The 16,279-nt window shown below is 37.3% G+C and overlaps 1 protein-coding gene across 1 annotated transcript in view; it reads right to left on the reverse strand.

Moving 5' to 3' along the window:
- LOC139697956 (vascular endothelial growth factor receptor 1-like) overlaps positions 1–16,279 on the reverse strand; it is a 39,554-nt gene that overhangs the window by 2,863 nt on the left and 20,412 nt on the right. Inside the window, exons 13-22 of the mRNA XM_071596813.1 lie at positions 15,727–15,851; positions 15,334–15,505; positions 15,092–15,207; positions 14,694–14,844; positions 13,972–14,196; positions 11,679–11,829; positions 8,761–8,852; positions 7,775–7,956; positions 4,176–4,298; positions 3,789–3,918 (exon numbers count right to left, since the gene is read on the reverse strand). Coding sequence (XP_071452914.1) covers positions 3,789–3,918; positions 4,176–4,298; positions 7,775–7,956; positions 8,761–8,852; positions 11,679–11,829; positions 13,972–14,196; positions 14,694–14,844; positions 15,092–15,207; positions 15,334–15,505; positions 15,727–15,851 — 1,467 coding nt within the window. The remainder of the gene's footprint in view (positions 1–3,788; positions 3,919–4,175; positions 4,299–7,774; positions 7,957–8,760; positions 8,853–11,678; positions 11,830–13,971; positions 14,197–14,693; positions 14,845–15,091; positions 15,208–15,333; positions 15,506–15,726; positions 15,852–16,279) is intronic.

The following is a 16,279-nucleotide window of genomic DNA, read 5'->3' on the forward strand; positions in this document are numbered from 1 at the left end:
TATGCATTTGGATTAGGAATTTCAAAACAATTAGATTAATTTTCCTTTGAGTATGCACAACAAAATGTAGCTTGAACCTGAAAGTCATGGCTTGTAAATATTTACATCTGAAGAGCTTTTATTATTTTATTGAGTCAAGTAAGTTATGAGAAAGCAAATTTCAAAGGATTTTCAATACTCATTCACTAAGAGTTTCAGCAGACATCATATAAATGGTATTATGCTTATTTCGTGATGTAGATATAGTTTATCAAGTTTATCTGCAGTTGACATCTATTTTATGCATTTCTCTATTAAATAGACTTAATGGATTAAGTGAAAAATGACAAGGTTTTATTTCATTTGCGTCACTCATTTTGGTCAGTTGTTAGTTAATGACCAATTCATCCAATGGATACAGCTGTATTCCCTTCATTTTCTAAATGAACATGCACACTACCATTTACACATAGTACTCTAATGTTCTGCAATTAAATATTTTACAAACATTTTCTTTTTATAATTGACATCAACGGGAAACCACCTCAATTATCATTCCCTAGAAAAATATGATGGACAATAGATATATTTTGAGTCCTGGCAACCACGGGGCTCGGCCCAATCGGCCGTGTGTCGTGCCCGGCAGCGGGGGAGGCAAGGCTTCCGCGGTCGTCATCCCACGAAACCCTTGCAAGGGAAAACCAGCAGCAGCAGGACAGAAGACTCGGGAGAAGAAGACCAAATTAGTTAGAATAGGAACGTGGAATGTTAGGACAATGATGAGGACAGGGAAATTGGAGAACGTTAAGCGAGAGATGGAAAGGGGAAATATAGATATTTTAGGTTTATGCGAGGTAAGATGGAAAGATAGCGGGGATTACTGGAGTGATAATTATAGAATAATATACAGCGGCGGGGACGAGAGCCAACGAGGGGTTGCCATTGTATTAAATGAAGAGGTAGGGAGAAGCGTAGTCAACATAGAGCAGGTAACGGATAGAATACTACTAGTGGAGATAAAAGCAGAACCGACGAACTTAGTTATTATTCAGGTATACATGCCACCGAGCAACCATAAGGAAGAAGAGGTCGATAGGATATACGATCAGTTAGAGGACATGATCGCGTGTGTTCCTGCAGGGAAACATTTGATAGTGATGGGGGATTGGAATGCGACGGTAGGCGAAGGAAGAGATGGTGATGAGGTGGGGGACTACGGTTTAGGCACGAGGAATGACCGCGGGGAGAAAGCAGTTGAGTTCTGCAGAAGACAGGGGTTAGTCATCACCAACACTTGGTTTAGACACCACAAAAGACGCAGGTATACATGGAAAATGCCAGGTGACTCAGGAAGATATCAGCTAGATTATATCCTGGTTAGACACAGGTTTAGGAATAGTGTGATAAATTCCCACAGCTTCCCGGGAGCGGATGCGGACTCAGACCACAATTTAGTTGTTATGAAATGTAGCGTACATTTCAAAAAGATAAGGCAGGGGCGGCGAGTTAGAAAATGGAATGTAGAAGCGTTAAATGGGTTGAAAAGGAAGGAATACAAACAGGCGGTAGAGAAAATCATGGAGGATGGTAAAGGGCTTAGTACTATTGAAAAAAAATGGGAAATGATCAAGAAGGGGTTGTCTACAGCCGCAAAAGACACTATTGGAACCGTTAACGCTAAAGGGACTAGGAAACCATGGATCACGGATGAGATGATTACAAAGATGGATGAGCGGAGAAAATGGAAGAATGTAAATACAGAATTAGGCAAAATGAAGTACAAAGAATTGAACAATAAATTGAGGCGGGCAACAAATAAAGCAAAAGAAGCATGGTGGAAGACGCAGTGCGAGGATATGGAAAGTCTGCAGAGGAAGGGTGAAATCGGTGCGCTGTACAGCAAAGTTAAATCGTTATCGGGAAGTAAGAAAGGAAGAGCTATGCTAACAGTTAGAGATAAGGCGGGTAAGGTAATAGTTGACGCAGGAAAGATCCAAGAGAGATGGAAGGAGTATATAGAAGAACTGTATGGTAAAGAACTCAGACCAACAAAGTTAGACATTGAAAAAGAAAATGACGTAGAGGAGGACAGCTTAGGTCCAGGCATACTAGACCATGAGATAGAAAGGGCATTAAGAGAGATGAAACTAAATAAGGCCGTGGGGGTAGATAACATTCCCGTGGAACTTTTAAAATGCTTAGGAAAATGTGGGAGGAAGAGGCTATATGGGCTGATCCGTAGTATTTATGATGAGGGAATCTGGCCGGAAGACTTTGTGAGATCAGTTTTAGTTCCTATTCCGAAAAAGGTAAAGGCCACGTCATGTGAGGACTATAGGACAATTAGTTTGATATCCCACGCAGCTAAGGTTGTTATCAGGATCATAAACAAAAGGATAGAGAGTAGGGCAAATGATTACTTAGGGGATGATCAGTTTGGGTTTAGGAAGGGGAGAGGTACGCGTGATGCCATTGCAGTAATGAGATTATTAATCGAGAGGAATATAGAACACAACCAGGAGGTATTTGCCTGTTTCGTAGATTTCGAAAAAGCGTTTGATAGAGTGAATTGGGAAAAACTAATGAGTATATTGCAGAAAATAGGAATAGATTGGAGGGAAAGGAGGCTAATCCGCAACCTGTACATGTCTCAAACTGCTCAGGTGCGGGTGGGAAACGGGGAGTCAGGATGGGCAGTGTTAGGAAGGGGTGTGAGGCAGGGTTGCCCTTTATCACCGTTGCTGTTCAACCTGTATGCAGAGGAAATGATTAAAGAGGCATGGGAAGAACTCGAGGTAGGAATGAAAGTGGGCGGGGAATTCGTAAAATCAGTTAGGTTTGCTGATGACCAAGCCTTAGTTTGTCAGTCAGCCAAGGGGCTGCAAGCATTGCTGAATGAATTGGAAATTCAGTGCGACAGGTATGGGATGAGAATCAATATTAAGAAAACAAAGGTTATGCGATTTTCTAGAAAGAAAAAGGCCAAGCTTAACATTAAAATAGGAGGGCAAAAACTAGAGCAGGTAGAGCAGTTTACGTATCTCGGTAGTGTTTTGGACCAACACGGTCAAAGTAGTAGGGACGTAAGGAGAAGAATTGCGCTAGGCAAAGAGGCTTTCACAAGGAGGAGGGAGTTGATGACGGGGACTTTGAGTAAGGATGTTAAGAAAAGACTCGTAAAAACTTTGATATGGAGCGTAGCTATGTACGGTGCGGAAACGTGGTCATTGAAGCAGGAGGATAGACGTAGATCGGAGGCTTTTGAAATGTGGGTGTGGACAAGAATGGAGAAGGTGAAATGGACAGAGAAGAAAACAAATGAGGAAGTACTTGGTATGGTGGGAGAAGAGAGGGGTTTGTTGGGAGAAATCCTGTGGAGGCAGGAAAAGTGGATGAAGGGGGTATTGACCGGCAGTGGGATGTTGAAGACTGTGATAGAGGGTAGAATGTTGGGCAAAAGAGGAAAGGGAAGGAACAGGATAGGGATGTTGGACGGGATGAAGGGAGGAAGAAAGTACTCAGAGATGAAGAGGGACCTGATATAGAGTAGGATGATGGATTTTGTGTTTTGTTAGGAGTAATAAAATATTTGTTTGGTAGTTGTGTCCATCCAAAAACCTACCTTAACCGGTAGATTACCTTAAAAAAAAAAAAAAAATTGACATCAGCTTTGATTAAACTCCACTATCTGATTGTCAATATTTATATAGTGCCCTTGAATTGCATAGTTTTGAGCATATGGTTATGTACACTTCCATGTGTAGCTCAAATAATAGAACAGCTTATTCCATATTTGCCATACAGCATACCTGGATAGGGAGTTCTGCCAAGGGTGAACAGTTCCCAGAGCACAACCCCAAAAGACCACACATCTGATTTAGTTGAGAATATTCTGTCTTCAATTGATTCAATTGCCATCCATTTCACTGGCAATGGATCCTGAAAGAGTAGATTTTAAATGATGTTACTTGTAACACTTTAGAAAGTGTAATAGCCCATAAGTTTTCTAGTTTTTCAAGTAGTGGTTGAAATAGTTCAGATTGCGGAGTATTTGTATTTTAGTATCTTTATTATGTTGAGATATTATTCCTCCCAATCTCACCCTTTCCAATAACTTCTGTTTACAAATTAAAATTTCTTTGTATTTCAGAGATTGTTGGAAAATTATTTATGAGGAAATGTGAGATCATGCATACTTGTCCTTTCTTCTTGTAATCTATATTCTTGTAGAGGTTGCGTGCCAATCCAAAATCAGAAATTTTTACAATGTTGTCATCAGCCAGTAATATATTTCTTGCGGCTAAATCTGCATGGACAATCTGAAAAATGATACTTTTTCAACATATCATCTAATTAGACACATGCATAAATGATTTTCTAATTACAAAAATTGTTTGCATTTTACCAATTATAGACCCGAGTGAAGTAGAGTTCTCAATTATGAAGTAATATGGACTAATGCCATCTCAGATTGCGGATTAGTCTCCTATACCTTCAATCTCTTCCTTTGTTCTGCAATCCATTCATTAATTCTACCCAATTCATTCTATCAAACACCTTTTCATTATCTATGAAACAGACATATACATTGATTGTATTTTATGTTCCTCTCTATTAGTGAACCCATTACCGCAATGGCATCTAGCTTGCCTCTCCCTTTGGTGAGCCCAAATTGATCATCTTCTAAGTAATAATTTGACCTGCTCTCCATCCACATGTTGATAATCCTGAGAACCACTTTAGCTGCGAAAGAAATCAGAGTTATCACTGTCACATATTGCCTCCTTTTCCTTTTTTTGAATAGAAACGAGCACTGATTGGACGAAGTCTTCCGGCTTCTCTTATAGATGCTACGAATGAGTCCATAAACACTCTTCCTTATTCACTTTCCAAAACTTTGAGTTGTTCCACGTGAATGTTGTTTACCCCAAATGTCTTTTTTTTTGTCAAATCCTTCAATGCCCTTTCTACAGGCCTGTATCTGCTCATTGAGTAAACCAGGACCTAAGCTATCATCATTTTCGTCATATTCTCTCTCTGTCTAATCTTGCTGGTCTATTTCTTTACCAAACAGTTCCTTTTTATATTCCTTCCACCTCTCTTGGGTAATTTCTGGTTCATTTAATATTTTACCTGATCGAGCTTTGATTGTTTGCAACCTTTTTTTCCTTCTTACTCCTTGACAGGGTTTTAACCTTCCTGTAGAGTGCACCAATTTCATCCTTTCTCTGTCGAATTTCCATATCCCCGCAATGCACTTCTACCTTGCTCCTTTTGCTTGATTTGTTACCTGTCTCTATACATTATTTCACTCTTTGTACTTCCTTCTACTAAACTCTGTAAACATTCTTCCATTTCCTTCTGTCATCTATCTTTCTAATCATTTTGTCCGTAATCCATGATTTCCTTGTAATTTACCTATTCGCAGTTCCTATTCAGTATCCTAGTTCCATTCGCAACTCTCAATATCCCTTCTTTGATATGATCCCACTTTTCCTCTTTAGTGCGCAGCTCTCTTTCTTCACTTATGATTTTACCTGAAGCCTGTGCATACTCATTTTTCGATATGATTAGTGCTTCTACCTTCCATTTCCTAAACCATCTTCCTTGTTTTATCTTTCCGAATCGGATGCTACATTTCATAATACAAAATTGCGATTCCAGTCCGCTTCCGCTCCTGGCAAGCTGCCCGAACTAATGACACTGTTCCTAAATCTATACGTAACCGTAATATATGAGGGTGGTACAATAAGTTAATAGAAAAAAACATTTTTTGGGCATTTTTTTTTATTTTTCAACATAATCTCCTTTCAACTCTATACATTCATCTAAGCGTTTTTCCAATTTTTCTAAGCCGTCTAAAAAGTAGGATTTTGGAAGCTCCTCATAATAGGCATTTTTTTGATCGATTACTTCCTCGTTAGATGTATACTTTGTCCACCAAGCCATTTCTTCAAGTCTGGAAATAAGGAATAGTCACTGGGGGCCAAATCTGGCAAATACGGTGTTTGTTGTAATAATTGGAACTTTAATTCCATAATTTTGGCCATCGCAACTGCGCAGGTGTGCACCCGTGCATTGTCTTGATGAAAGAGAATCTTTTTCTTTTTCAGATGAGGATGCTTTTCCTTGATTTCTTTTCTCAGCCGTTTCAATAATGACGCATAATACTCTCCGGTTATCCTTGTTCCCTTTTTCAAGTAATTAATGCAGATGATTCCCCGAGCATCCCAAAAGACCGTCTACTCAACATCTTTCTAACATTCTATGCTCCTATTCTGATAAATTTGGTCTTCTTTTGTGCTGCTGAAGTCGCTTTTGCTTTTCAAGGGTTTCATGAGGTGACGACTGCATAAGCCTTGCCTCTCCCGCTGCCGGGCACAACACACAACACACGGTCGATTTGCAATGACTCATTTTCATTTGTCACCCATTCCTGTTCTCCCTCATAAAAATCTTGGGATTAATAATTGAGGTAGTTTCCAAATTCCTTTCTCAATAGTGTGTTTAAAGTGACACCATCACTCTATGGCCACCATCCCTAATGGGCTAAATGGAAGATGGGATCATTAGGTCACCATTTGGCCAGAAAAAAGTCTTCTATATATCTATGGCTGCCACGCTGGGGTTGCAGCTACCTTAGTGAGGAATGAGCGCTGTGCGGGCTACCTTTCGTCTGGCTCTTACCCTTCGACTTATCTGGCATGGGTGACCCTACTAAAGGCAAACATTATCGCTCCTGTCAGTGCAGCTCTAGGGGTCATCAGAATGATTAAGCCCTTCCACCACGTCAAGTTCCGTGGAGAGGGTGAAAATTGTTAGGTCCGTTTTGAAGTTTAAACCCAGCATGCATCTGAAATCTCTCGTTCTTCCCGTGGATATAATTTCTTTTTGATAGATGGAAATTTAAAAAAATTTTAAATGCATTCGAAAGAGTCCTGTTAGTTCTGTAGTCATTGCGTCAACATTCAATTGCTTAATTAATGAGAAAAGTTTAGAACTATGTTCTTCTTGCCTACTTGCAACTAAATGTATACTTTAACACACCTAACATGCCCGTTATGATCATCCCTAACAAAAGAGACTTTTGTTTGTTCCGATAGGTGTGTTCCTTTTTTTAGCCACTTGATAGTGCTTCAATTCCTCTTAGCTGACGTCTCAATACTAAAATCAATGGCCGATTACCACTTCAAATCTGTTTGGACTAATCGCCTTGCAAACGTTTTTGAAGCAGTAAGTTTATTTAGTTGACACCTGAAATTTGAATGCTTCATTTTTTCTACCTAGCGAACCTTTTGTTCCAAAACCAATAAAAATGTATGTGGTGGTGCACAAGTATCGCAGAAAGTTCAAATTCTTGTAAAATGAATTTAAATAAGGGTTCGATATGAGTGATGTATTCAGGAATGATATCTATGGTTTTATCTTTTCATAAATTCATTCCATTTTTCAATATTCGCTGTAATCAACCTTTAGGTTGGTTTTGGTTGATGAAGGCAGAGCTCATCTTGAAAAATTTATGAGTTGGGGTGGAAGTTCCTTTCTGCAAATAACCTACAGTTTCTCACCAAGTTCTCACATTAAAAAAATGGCACCACGTGAATTTAGATGAACTATCCAAAGACACCCACTCAGGATTTAATCTAAGGACTAATTGGCCAGTAACCAAAGACCTACTTGACTACATCACCCAAATTCTTATCCCTCATAATTCATTTTTCTTTAATTAAGTTTTTCACAACCATGAATGATAAATGCTTGCCAAATGCACTAGTGTGAAAGTCACAGTACCCACCTTGAGACTAGATAGATATTCCATCCCCATGGCAATCTGGTAAGACCAACAGAAAAGATCCTTGGTACACAAAGGATAAGCAGGCTTTCCTTTGAAGTCTGACTTATAAATTATAGTCATTCTCTGGTCCAAGTTCTCATTACTTCCACTACTGTCCATCAGTGTTGACATGGAATTTTCACCTGAGAATTTTGGCATGCTCAAAATCATTTGATGAATTCAACAGAATGGATTGTTGAAAACAATCAATAATTAATGAATCTTTTAAATTGCATTAAAATCTCAAATATCCATGACAATGGATGAGTGATGAAGCATGAATGATTTATTTAAATGAAGCACTGTACAAAAATGTTTGTATGAAAAAATTGAATACTAAGGACTACTTTTGATTTCGTGAAATTAAAAACTCTTAAGAGAGCCCAGGTACTTCAAATTTGTATTTTTTCAAAGAGTATCGAAGTTTAAAAACAGTGTTATCTTTACTTTTGTAATTTTATTAAAATTTTGAGGTACTAGAATGTGAATTTCACTGATAATCAAGGGTTTACTATAAATGTATTTTAGCAGTTTAAAAATTTTCTTTAAGTAAGCAATCTATAAAAAATGGTAAATAAGTACCATCAAACAGGATTAACTAGCAAATTGATAGGATTATTGCAATTTGATTGCGATATAAAATGAGTTCTCCCCAGCTCATAGCATGGACAAAGAATTCTAGGGTTTTCAAACTGTTTAAGAAGTTGTGCACTGAGTTGGTTAGTGACACTACACTCATATCTCCAGGGTTAAGTTAATTAAATTTGGCTCTTCACCCTGAAAACGAGTTCCAGGCATTAAAATACTGCTGTTAAACTTCTCAAACTCGGGAGACTTATTTACTCTTCAATCAGTTTTATTGTTTTAAGAATTATCTCCCCTTCTCCAAGGCACCACAGGGTAATTTGAGGAGAAAAAGTTGAAAGCTGAAGGAAATCAGAGATCACCTGCTGGGTCTGTGCTCTGGACTTGACCCGTGGAGTTGTCATAGGCAATTTGAAATTCCTTCAAATCCTCTCCAGAGGGATTTTGTGATACTCTGAAATTTAATGAGTTTATTGCATCAAAATAAATTTTATGAAATGTCAATGAATAATACTATAATCAATATATTCTTAAAAGTAGATCAATGCAGTTCCATGAATAGTGCTTGTCACTTTTTTCATGAAGCATTCATAAAAAGAAAATAATGATTTGATTTTCTAGGCAATATCTCGGGCAGTCTCAAAATAGGTGATGACTGTCGATTACATCTTTTTTGAAATAAAATTCTCTTTACCAAGCTCAGAGGAGGGGGAAGGTAATTTGGTGGTTACTGGTCACTGGTGGTGGAGAGGGGGAATGGGAGGGAAGAATGAATAAATGAGTGTATGCGGAAAAGTGCCTTGAGTTAATCAACAACAATCACATAACTCTGATGTTAAAAGACCCAACCGCGAGTTTTCAAAGTGAAGTGAAATGGGCAGTGTCCAAGTCTCAGATTTTCAATGCTAGGGAAAAATTTCATTTAACCCAAATGTACCCCTCTGCCCCAAGGTTGCACGGACTCCCCAAACTACACAAACAAGTCATCCCTATTCAACCTGTACTCTGAGCTGTGTCTACCCATTCACACCTTCTGTCATGTAAATTAAACTTAATGCTCCGAGATTTCACTGGTTTCAAATCTAAATACGGAATTAAAAACTCAATAGAGCTAGCTGAAAAATTGAAAGGAATTTATGTTCCGGAAAAAACAAGACTAGTCTCTTTCGACATTAAGAATTCATTTGCTTGTGTGCCCATATCTGAAGCCTTGCTTAGGGTGAAAGAACTCCTCAAGTATTCCACCATTGCCCAAAATATTTCAGACGAATTGATCTCCCTCATCAAAATGACAGTAAACCAAAACTATTTTGGTTTGAACCACATTCTTTATAGCCAAACAGATGGGCTAGCTATGGGTTCCCCATCTTCTCCCTTCCTAACCAAACTCTTCCGCAATTCAGCAGAAGAAAATCTTTTCAATGCTGACAATCAGCATGTAAAAAATGTGGGTTATTGGTTCCTTTACATTGATGTCATTCTATGCTTGTGGATTGGAACAAACCACCAGTTAGACTCCTTCCTCAATTACCAAAACAGACTCCATCTGAATGTTTCCTTCTCCATGGAAAAAGGCATTAATGGCACAATCAACTTCATCAACTTGTCAAATACCATTAGGGATAAAAGACACGAGTTTGCAATTTATAGGAAATCCACTAATACAGACCACATAATTTCTCATGATTCCACCCACCATTTTTCTCACAAACATGTGGCCCTCCACTCGATGATCCACTGCCTCCTGCACATCCCCCTTCCCCCCAAAAACTTCAATATCAAACTCATGACAATCACTAATATAGCTACCAACAATGGTTACAACCCTAAGCTAGTTGATAAATTACTTCAGAAAAAACAAAAATCAATGGCCATAAATAGTATTTCCTCCGCATAGTCTGCAGTTTCTAAAGATTTTAGGTGCTGCTCGACCCCATTTCTAGGAGATATTATTATTATTAGGTAATCTACCGGTTAAGGTAGGTTTCTGGATAGACACAGCTACTAAATAAATATTTTGTGACAGAAAAAAAATCCAGTATCCTACTCTACATCAAGTCCCTCTTCATCTCTGAGTACTTTCTTCCTCCCTTCATCCCATCCAACATCCCTATCCTGTTCGTTCCCTTTCCTTGTTTGCCTAACATTCTCCCCTCTATTACAGCCTTCAACATCCCACTGCTGATATATCCTATAGGATTTCCAACTGCCTACCGACCTCACTCAAAGTTGCATTTTACCCACCCCTAACCCTTGCCAAACTTCTAGTCAATGGTAAAGGCACGCAGGATAGCCTTCTTAAATCAGATATTTATAAACTTAAATGCGAGATTTGCAACACCGTTTATGTTGGCCAGATAGGGAGGAATGTCAAGTTACAAGCCAAGGAACTCGCAAGGTGTCACAAAATTAAGAATGCCAACTCTCTCTTTGCTAAGCACCTACTAGAATACAACCACAGGAGTGACTTTGTCCCAGAAATGTTTAGTATACTCCCAAAAGCATAAAAATGGATGCTCTCGAGCAAATGGAATAGGCACTTAGCAAACCCCAGCTTGGCACTTTGGATGAGCGATTGCTCCCATCCCCCTCCCAACTCCTTGCTGAGAAACTAGCCTGGAAATGGTCAAACCAACCCCTCAATGCACCCGAACGCCCCCACCTCTCTCAGGCCCTCCATCCCTTCCCTGCCCCAACTCTGTCTTAAGCGTATATATCCTCGCACTGTCTGTTGGGTAAATTTGTACCTGATGATACTGCAAGTAGGTGAAATGCGTTGTACCAAAGCATAAAAATCTGTGGAAAAGCAAAAAGTCTGTTAAGTATTGATATTTGGTGTGTACCTGATGATCCTTCTACCAAGTGAAACCTACAATGTTTGAATGAATTCTCCTGTGGAATATAACTAAGTTACTGTTTTCATTTAACATCAGTTATTTAAACTTTTAAACCACCTTGATGTGAATAAGGGGTGTATATTTGGTCTCCAATCCTACTTCTTTCCTGGCCTGTTTCTGAGGAATTGAGTCAATGTGAGGATTGTGATTGTGAAGATTAACTTTTGGCAGAAAAATCCCTTAATAATTTTTACAACTAAAATGTTATCAGTAAAGTTGTTGCAAAATAAACAGCCTCAGGCTATATTCGGATAAATGTTTTGAAAATACATACAAACTAAGTCTACTGTTTTTGTTAGTCACATAGATTCACCTTTGCATCGACTCAGAAGGCATGGAAAAAGTTTTGGGAAAGTGTAAGATAAATTAACAGTGAAACTCACCCTTCTTCACATAAATTATCCATCAATCCAACTGTAAAGTCTACAGCATCTGTTTTTGGGTGAACTTGATTGACAAAAGATTCTCTGTGACGCTGCAAGTAGCTATGAAGATTTCCATAACGGCAGTATTCCAGAATTACTAATAGCTCCTCTAGATGGTGGTAGAATATAAAAGGTTGCAAGAATTAGTGCACATATGTTACTTAATGTATAATGAATGTTTCCTAATATTTTTAGAATTATTAATTTGTGAAAGTATTTGTAAAAGTCTTATGCATGTATTCCCATAATTCATTGGATCAAGTTATATATTAAAGGGTTTTTAGAAGCCATTAAGGTGGAAATCACTTTCCTGAGATCAATTTTTACATCAGTTTGTCCCATTTTAAGCCAAATAAATAATAAGGGTTGTATTATAGGAGGTTAAGGCATTAAATTTTTCAGAGAACATATTGTCTACAGCGGATTTTAAGATAAAGTTCTTTATAGATTCTGGGGTAAAAGGAAGATTTTCTTTTGCATTACCCTGGCTAACTTCATTGATTATTCTCCATGCCACCCTTTGCTTATATTCTGCAATGCAAATAAAGTTCAGACATGCTATATTTTGCATACCTAATTGAATTATAATACTCTCTTTTGCAAAACATTTAATTATTACAAAACCTCTAATGCATATAATCAACTTAGTGCCTGAAAGTATCTTCCTCACTAGCTTGACGTTTGCCCTCATCACTCCTATCTCTAAAAAGGATGCAGTCAATATCTCCGGCAGTTACCATCTCTATAGTTTTGATCTCCTCAAACATTTTTAAGATTCTAGTAAACCATAGGATCACAAATTATCTTGAGCATAAACAGTTAATTCAACACACTCAGCATGGCTTTAGAAAATCAAGTCTATCACTACTCCATTCTTCCAACTTATTAATGAGCTTACTTTATGTTTTAGTGAGAAGCAGTGTTCTTAGGGCATATTCTATGACCTTGCAAAACCTTTTGACTGTATCAAAGACAATATATTGTCCGGCAAGCTTAGAAGACTGGGTATCGAAGGTAAACTGGATTATATCATACCTGACAGATAGAATTCATTGTATTGCATACATAGCCACCCTTTATAACTTTTATTCATAGTATTTTAAGCTACATGGAGAAGAAATTCATTAAAAGCTGAAACTTTATATTGAAAATTGGTGAACTCTGTCACAAAACTCCTGCCAGACTTTCGGGTCTTGCCTGCTATCCGATCTCTTGTTATTGGAGTGTGATCCACTAGCCAGCAGGTAAACCAATCTATTTAGATGACAAAGTGAAGAAGGCCTTTTCAGTCATGTGCAGGCAGAGTATGTATCTCGATTCAGGCTCGAGATAAGTTGTTTCGAGTGTGCATGACTAATTCAGAGTCAAAGCAAAAGCCAGTTTGCAGTAAATGAGGTTTAAAAATTTAGCAAAGTAATTTTATTTAATCAATATAGAAGTTAAAGTTATGGAAAAATCACCATAAGATGATTCCTGAAGGACATTCTTCTCTTTTTTTACATCGACTACCAAGTGTTTATGCTACCAACTAATCATTACATGACACTTGGCAGTCCAGCAGGTAAAACATTCAACTTCCAACCACAGAATCTTTGGTTCAAATCTGAAAGATGCCGTTGAATATACTTAGGTGAACTACGATATGAGATACTTCAGGTATTAGATCTTACTGAGAAACAGGCGGTCTATGAAAAGGGTCTGGCATCCTTAACATAAAAATTTCTCATAGTATAGTGCTTATATAAGCTCACCTAGCAAACTGACCTTGAAGTTTTGAATATTTTGATTTTTGCAAAACAAATTAGATCTGTAGGAATGTAGTGGGTTTCATCATGCAATTTCATTCATAATCTTTATTCTTTCATTTGTACCTTATCATTTTTTGGAAGTTAATCCCTTACAGAAAACTATCTGCAAATCTGAAAAGAAGGCAGATTTGTTAAAACTCCTTATTCCTAGTTCTGTATTTATGCAAGCATTTTGTTCTTGTAAACAAACAATGTAAATACTTTAAACTTCAGCCAATGGTTTTTAAAAAATCTATGTTTTTGTGGTCTAGGAATAGGTAGTTGCTCAATATGAGAATTTTGTATGGCACATGATTTAGCATTAGGTGAGCTCTGCCATTACCATTGAAATGATCCTTTGGGTTAATTATTCTGGTTGATAGGATGGTGGGATACATTATATATGCACTATTTTACATTAAGTGTTATGAAATAACTCGTGCATTAGATTATGTATAACTTACTCTTAATGAGGTTAGTTGTGCATGCACCCAAGATATTCAATACATTCAGATGGTGGCCAATGTAGATTAAAATTTTCAGCTCTGTCATCAGGGCTTTTAGGTGAGATATATGTGCATGGGCCTTCACCATCTTGACTGCAACTGTTGTAGTCTTCTCGCCATCTTTAATGCCGTCTGCTTCAGCTTTCACAACTCGTCCAAATGCTCCACTCCCCACCTGCTTGCCTAAATGCCATAACATGAATGTTTATGGAAACTTTTAGCGTCCATAGTAAGGCTTTAAAAATTTTTGTGGTATGTTTTATTGTTATCATTATTAAAATTATCAAATTTTTGACTCTTTCAATATATGTTTCCCTTTTACAGTAATATTAAATATTAAAAAGTGTGAAAAAGGTATTCAGTAAATTATCAAAGCTGTTTCATTGACTTTTAACTGTTAAACAGTTGTAACTTTCAATATTTCTTGGCATGATTATTTAAAAATAAGTTGCCCAAGATTATCAATAAATGGAGTATTTTTTAAAAATTAATCTTAGCCCACTTCATGAATATACAGTTAAAACAGGATGTTAATTAAACTGTAATATATTCAGTGAATTTGTTGGTGAAGGAGGATCAAAAGCTGTGCTTCTTATAAACTTTGGGTAAATCAGTGAAAAAGCTGTTCTTCTTTTGAAGATGCCTTTTTTGGGTCTACACAATTCCTAAGTATTAATTACCAAATTTTAATTTCTCCCGTGGAAATTCAAAATCTGGATTGTAGGGTAAAAGTTCAGCCTGTTCATCTATGCCTAGATCTGGATCGATAGTGAGAAGAGCTCCTTCATGAAATGTTGTAACCTCTTGAGCTGTCAGAGCATTTACATTTCTCTGAAATAAATATGAATGACATTATTCAGGTTGTCAATTTTATAAGAGGGCTGTAAAGAATAAATGCTAAAATGTAAGTGCCCACTTCGTGACCATATTTCTTTGCTAATAAGTGTATCCTCTCCAGTAAATACTTAAACTCTTTTACAATTACAATAATATGGATTCCCTAGAATATATTACTTCAGCTGTACACTTATATTTTTAAACATAATTGAAAATTGTAAAAGATAACCTGGGAACTTACCCTTTCTTTCCTAATTCTATGAATTAGATAAACCACCAGGCTCAAAAGGATGATAAATACCACAGCAATCCCTGCAATCATTCCTCCATTGACTCCATTTGACAAAGGATTTTTATCTGTAATCACAGAAAAACTTATTTCACTTAGAAATACTCTGCTCAGTATTTTATAATGGTACAAGTAAACTGCTATGTACTTTCTTTAGAAGATGAGTACTCTAGAACCACTGGATGAATTCTCACACTGAGTAACATTAAGCTCAAAGATCCGGGAGTTGATTCCTACTTTGTTTTTCAGCTGGCAGACATATATTCCTTTATCTTGTATAGAAGTATTATTAATGAATAAGATTTGTTTTCTCTTGATGAATGTTATGGAAGCTTGATTTCCTTCTGCTTCTATGGTTTTTCCATCCTGAAAATGGGTAGATAATGTGATCATGATTCATAGTTCTGGTTTTCTCTTTATTTTCAAAGTTAAATAGATTGAATGTATACTTTAGACATTCCTTTACAAGGAATATATTGCCTTGTTGACTCAACCATGTGTACCGAATCAGAATTTCTTGATAGCAGATTAAAGCAAAAGATAATGAATGTATCACCAGAAGTTACATGCTAGGATGTTGAACTGACCTTTTTCCAATGAATTTCTGGTTCAGGAATACCATCATATTCACAATTAAGTTCTATGCTATTTCCTGTGTATCTGATGTAAGATTTTTCCTCTTGTGGGTGAATAAAGCTGGGTGCTTTTTGCTCTGTAAGAAAGGAATTAGTATGTATATATTATCTATCTCTCATACACAGTCAAAACGCAATAAACCGATTTTATGAAAGAGAATCTTTTTATTATTTTTTATATGTAGGCACATATTGAAAGATTTGTTTGACATAGATTTGAAGATCAAATCAGGTAGTTGATGCCTCCCATTGTCCATATGCTGAATAAGCTGATTTCTGGTGTTTGTCATGATCCTCACCAGCATGGCAGCCGGTATTTTGGTAATTTCTGCACTGATGTTGTCCTTCAGGTCTTGTAGGGTCCTTGGATGGTCGACGTAAATGCAGGATTTCAGAAAGCCCCACAAAAAAATCGCAAGGGGTCAAATCGGGGGAGCGGGCTGGCCACTCCGAATTGCAAATCATTGAGATGAGGTGCTTCGGGAAGCGTTCCATCAATACAGCC

This window comes from Hetaerina americana, unplaced genomic scaffold (genome assembly GCF_022747635.1).
Source record: "Hetaerina americana unplaced genomic scaffold, ioHetAmer1.1.p SCAF_8, whole genome shotgun sequence".
Taxonomy (NCBI): Eukaryota; Metazoa; Arthropoda; class Insecta; order Odonata; family Calopterygidae; genus Hetaerina; species Hetaerina americana.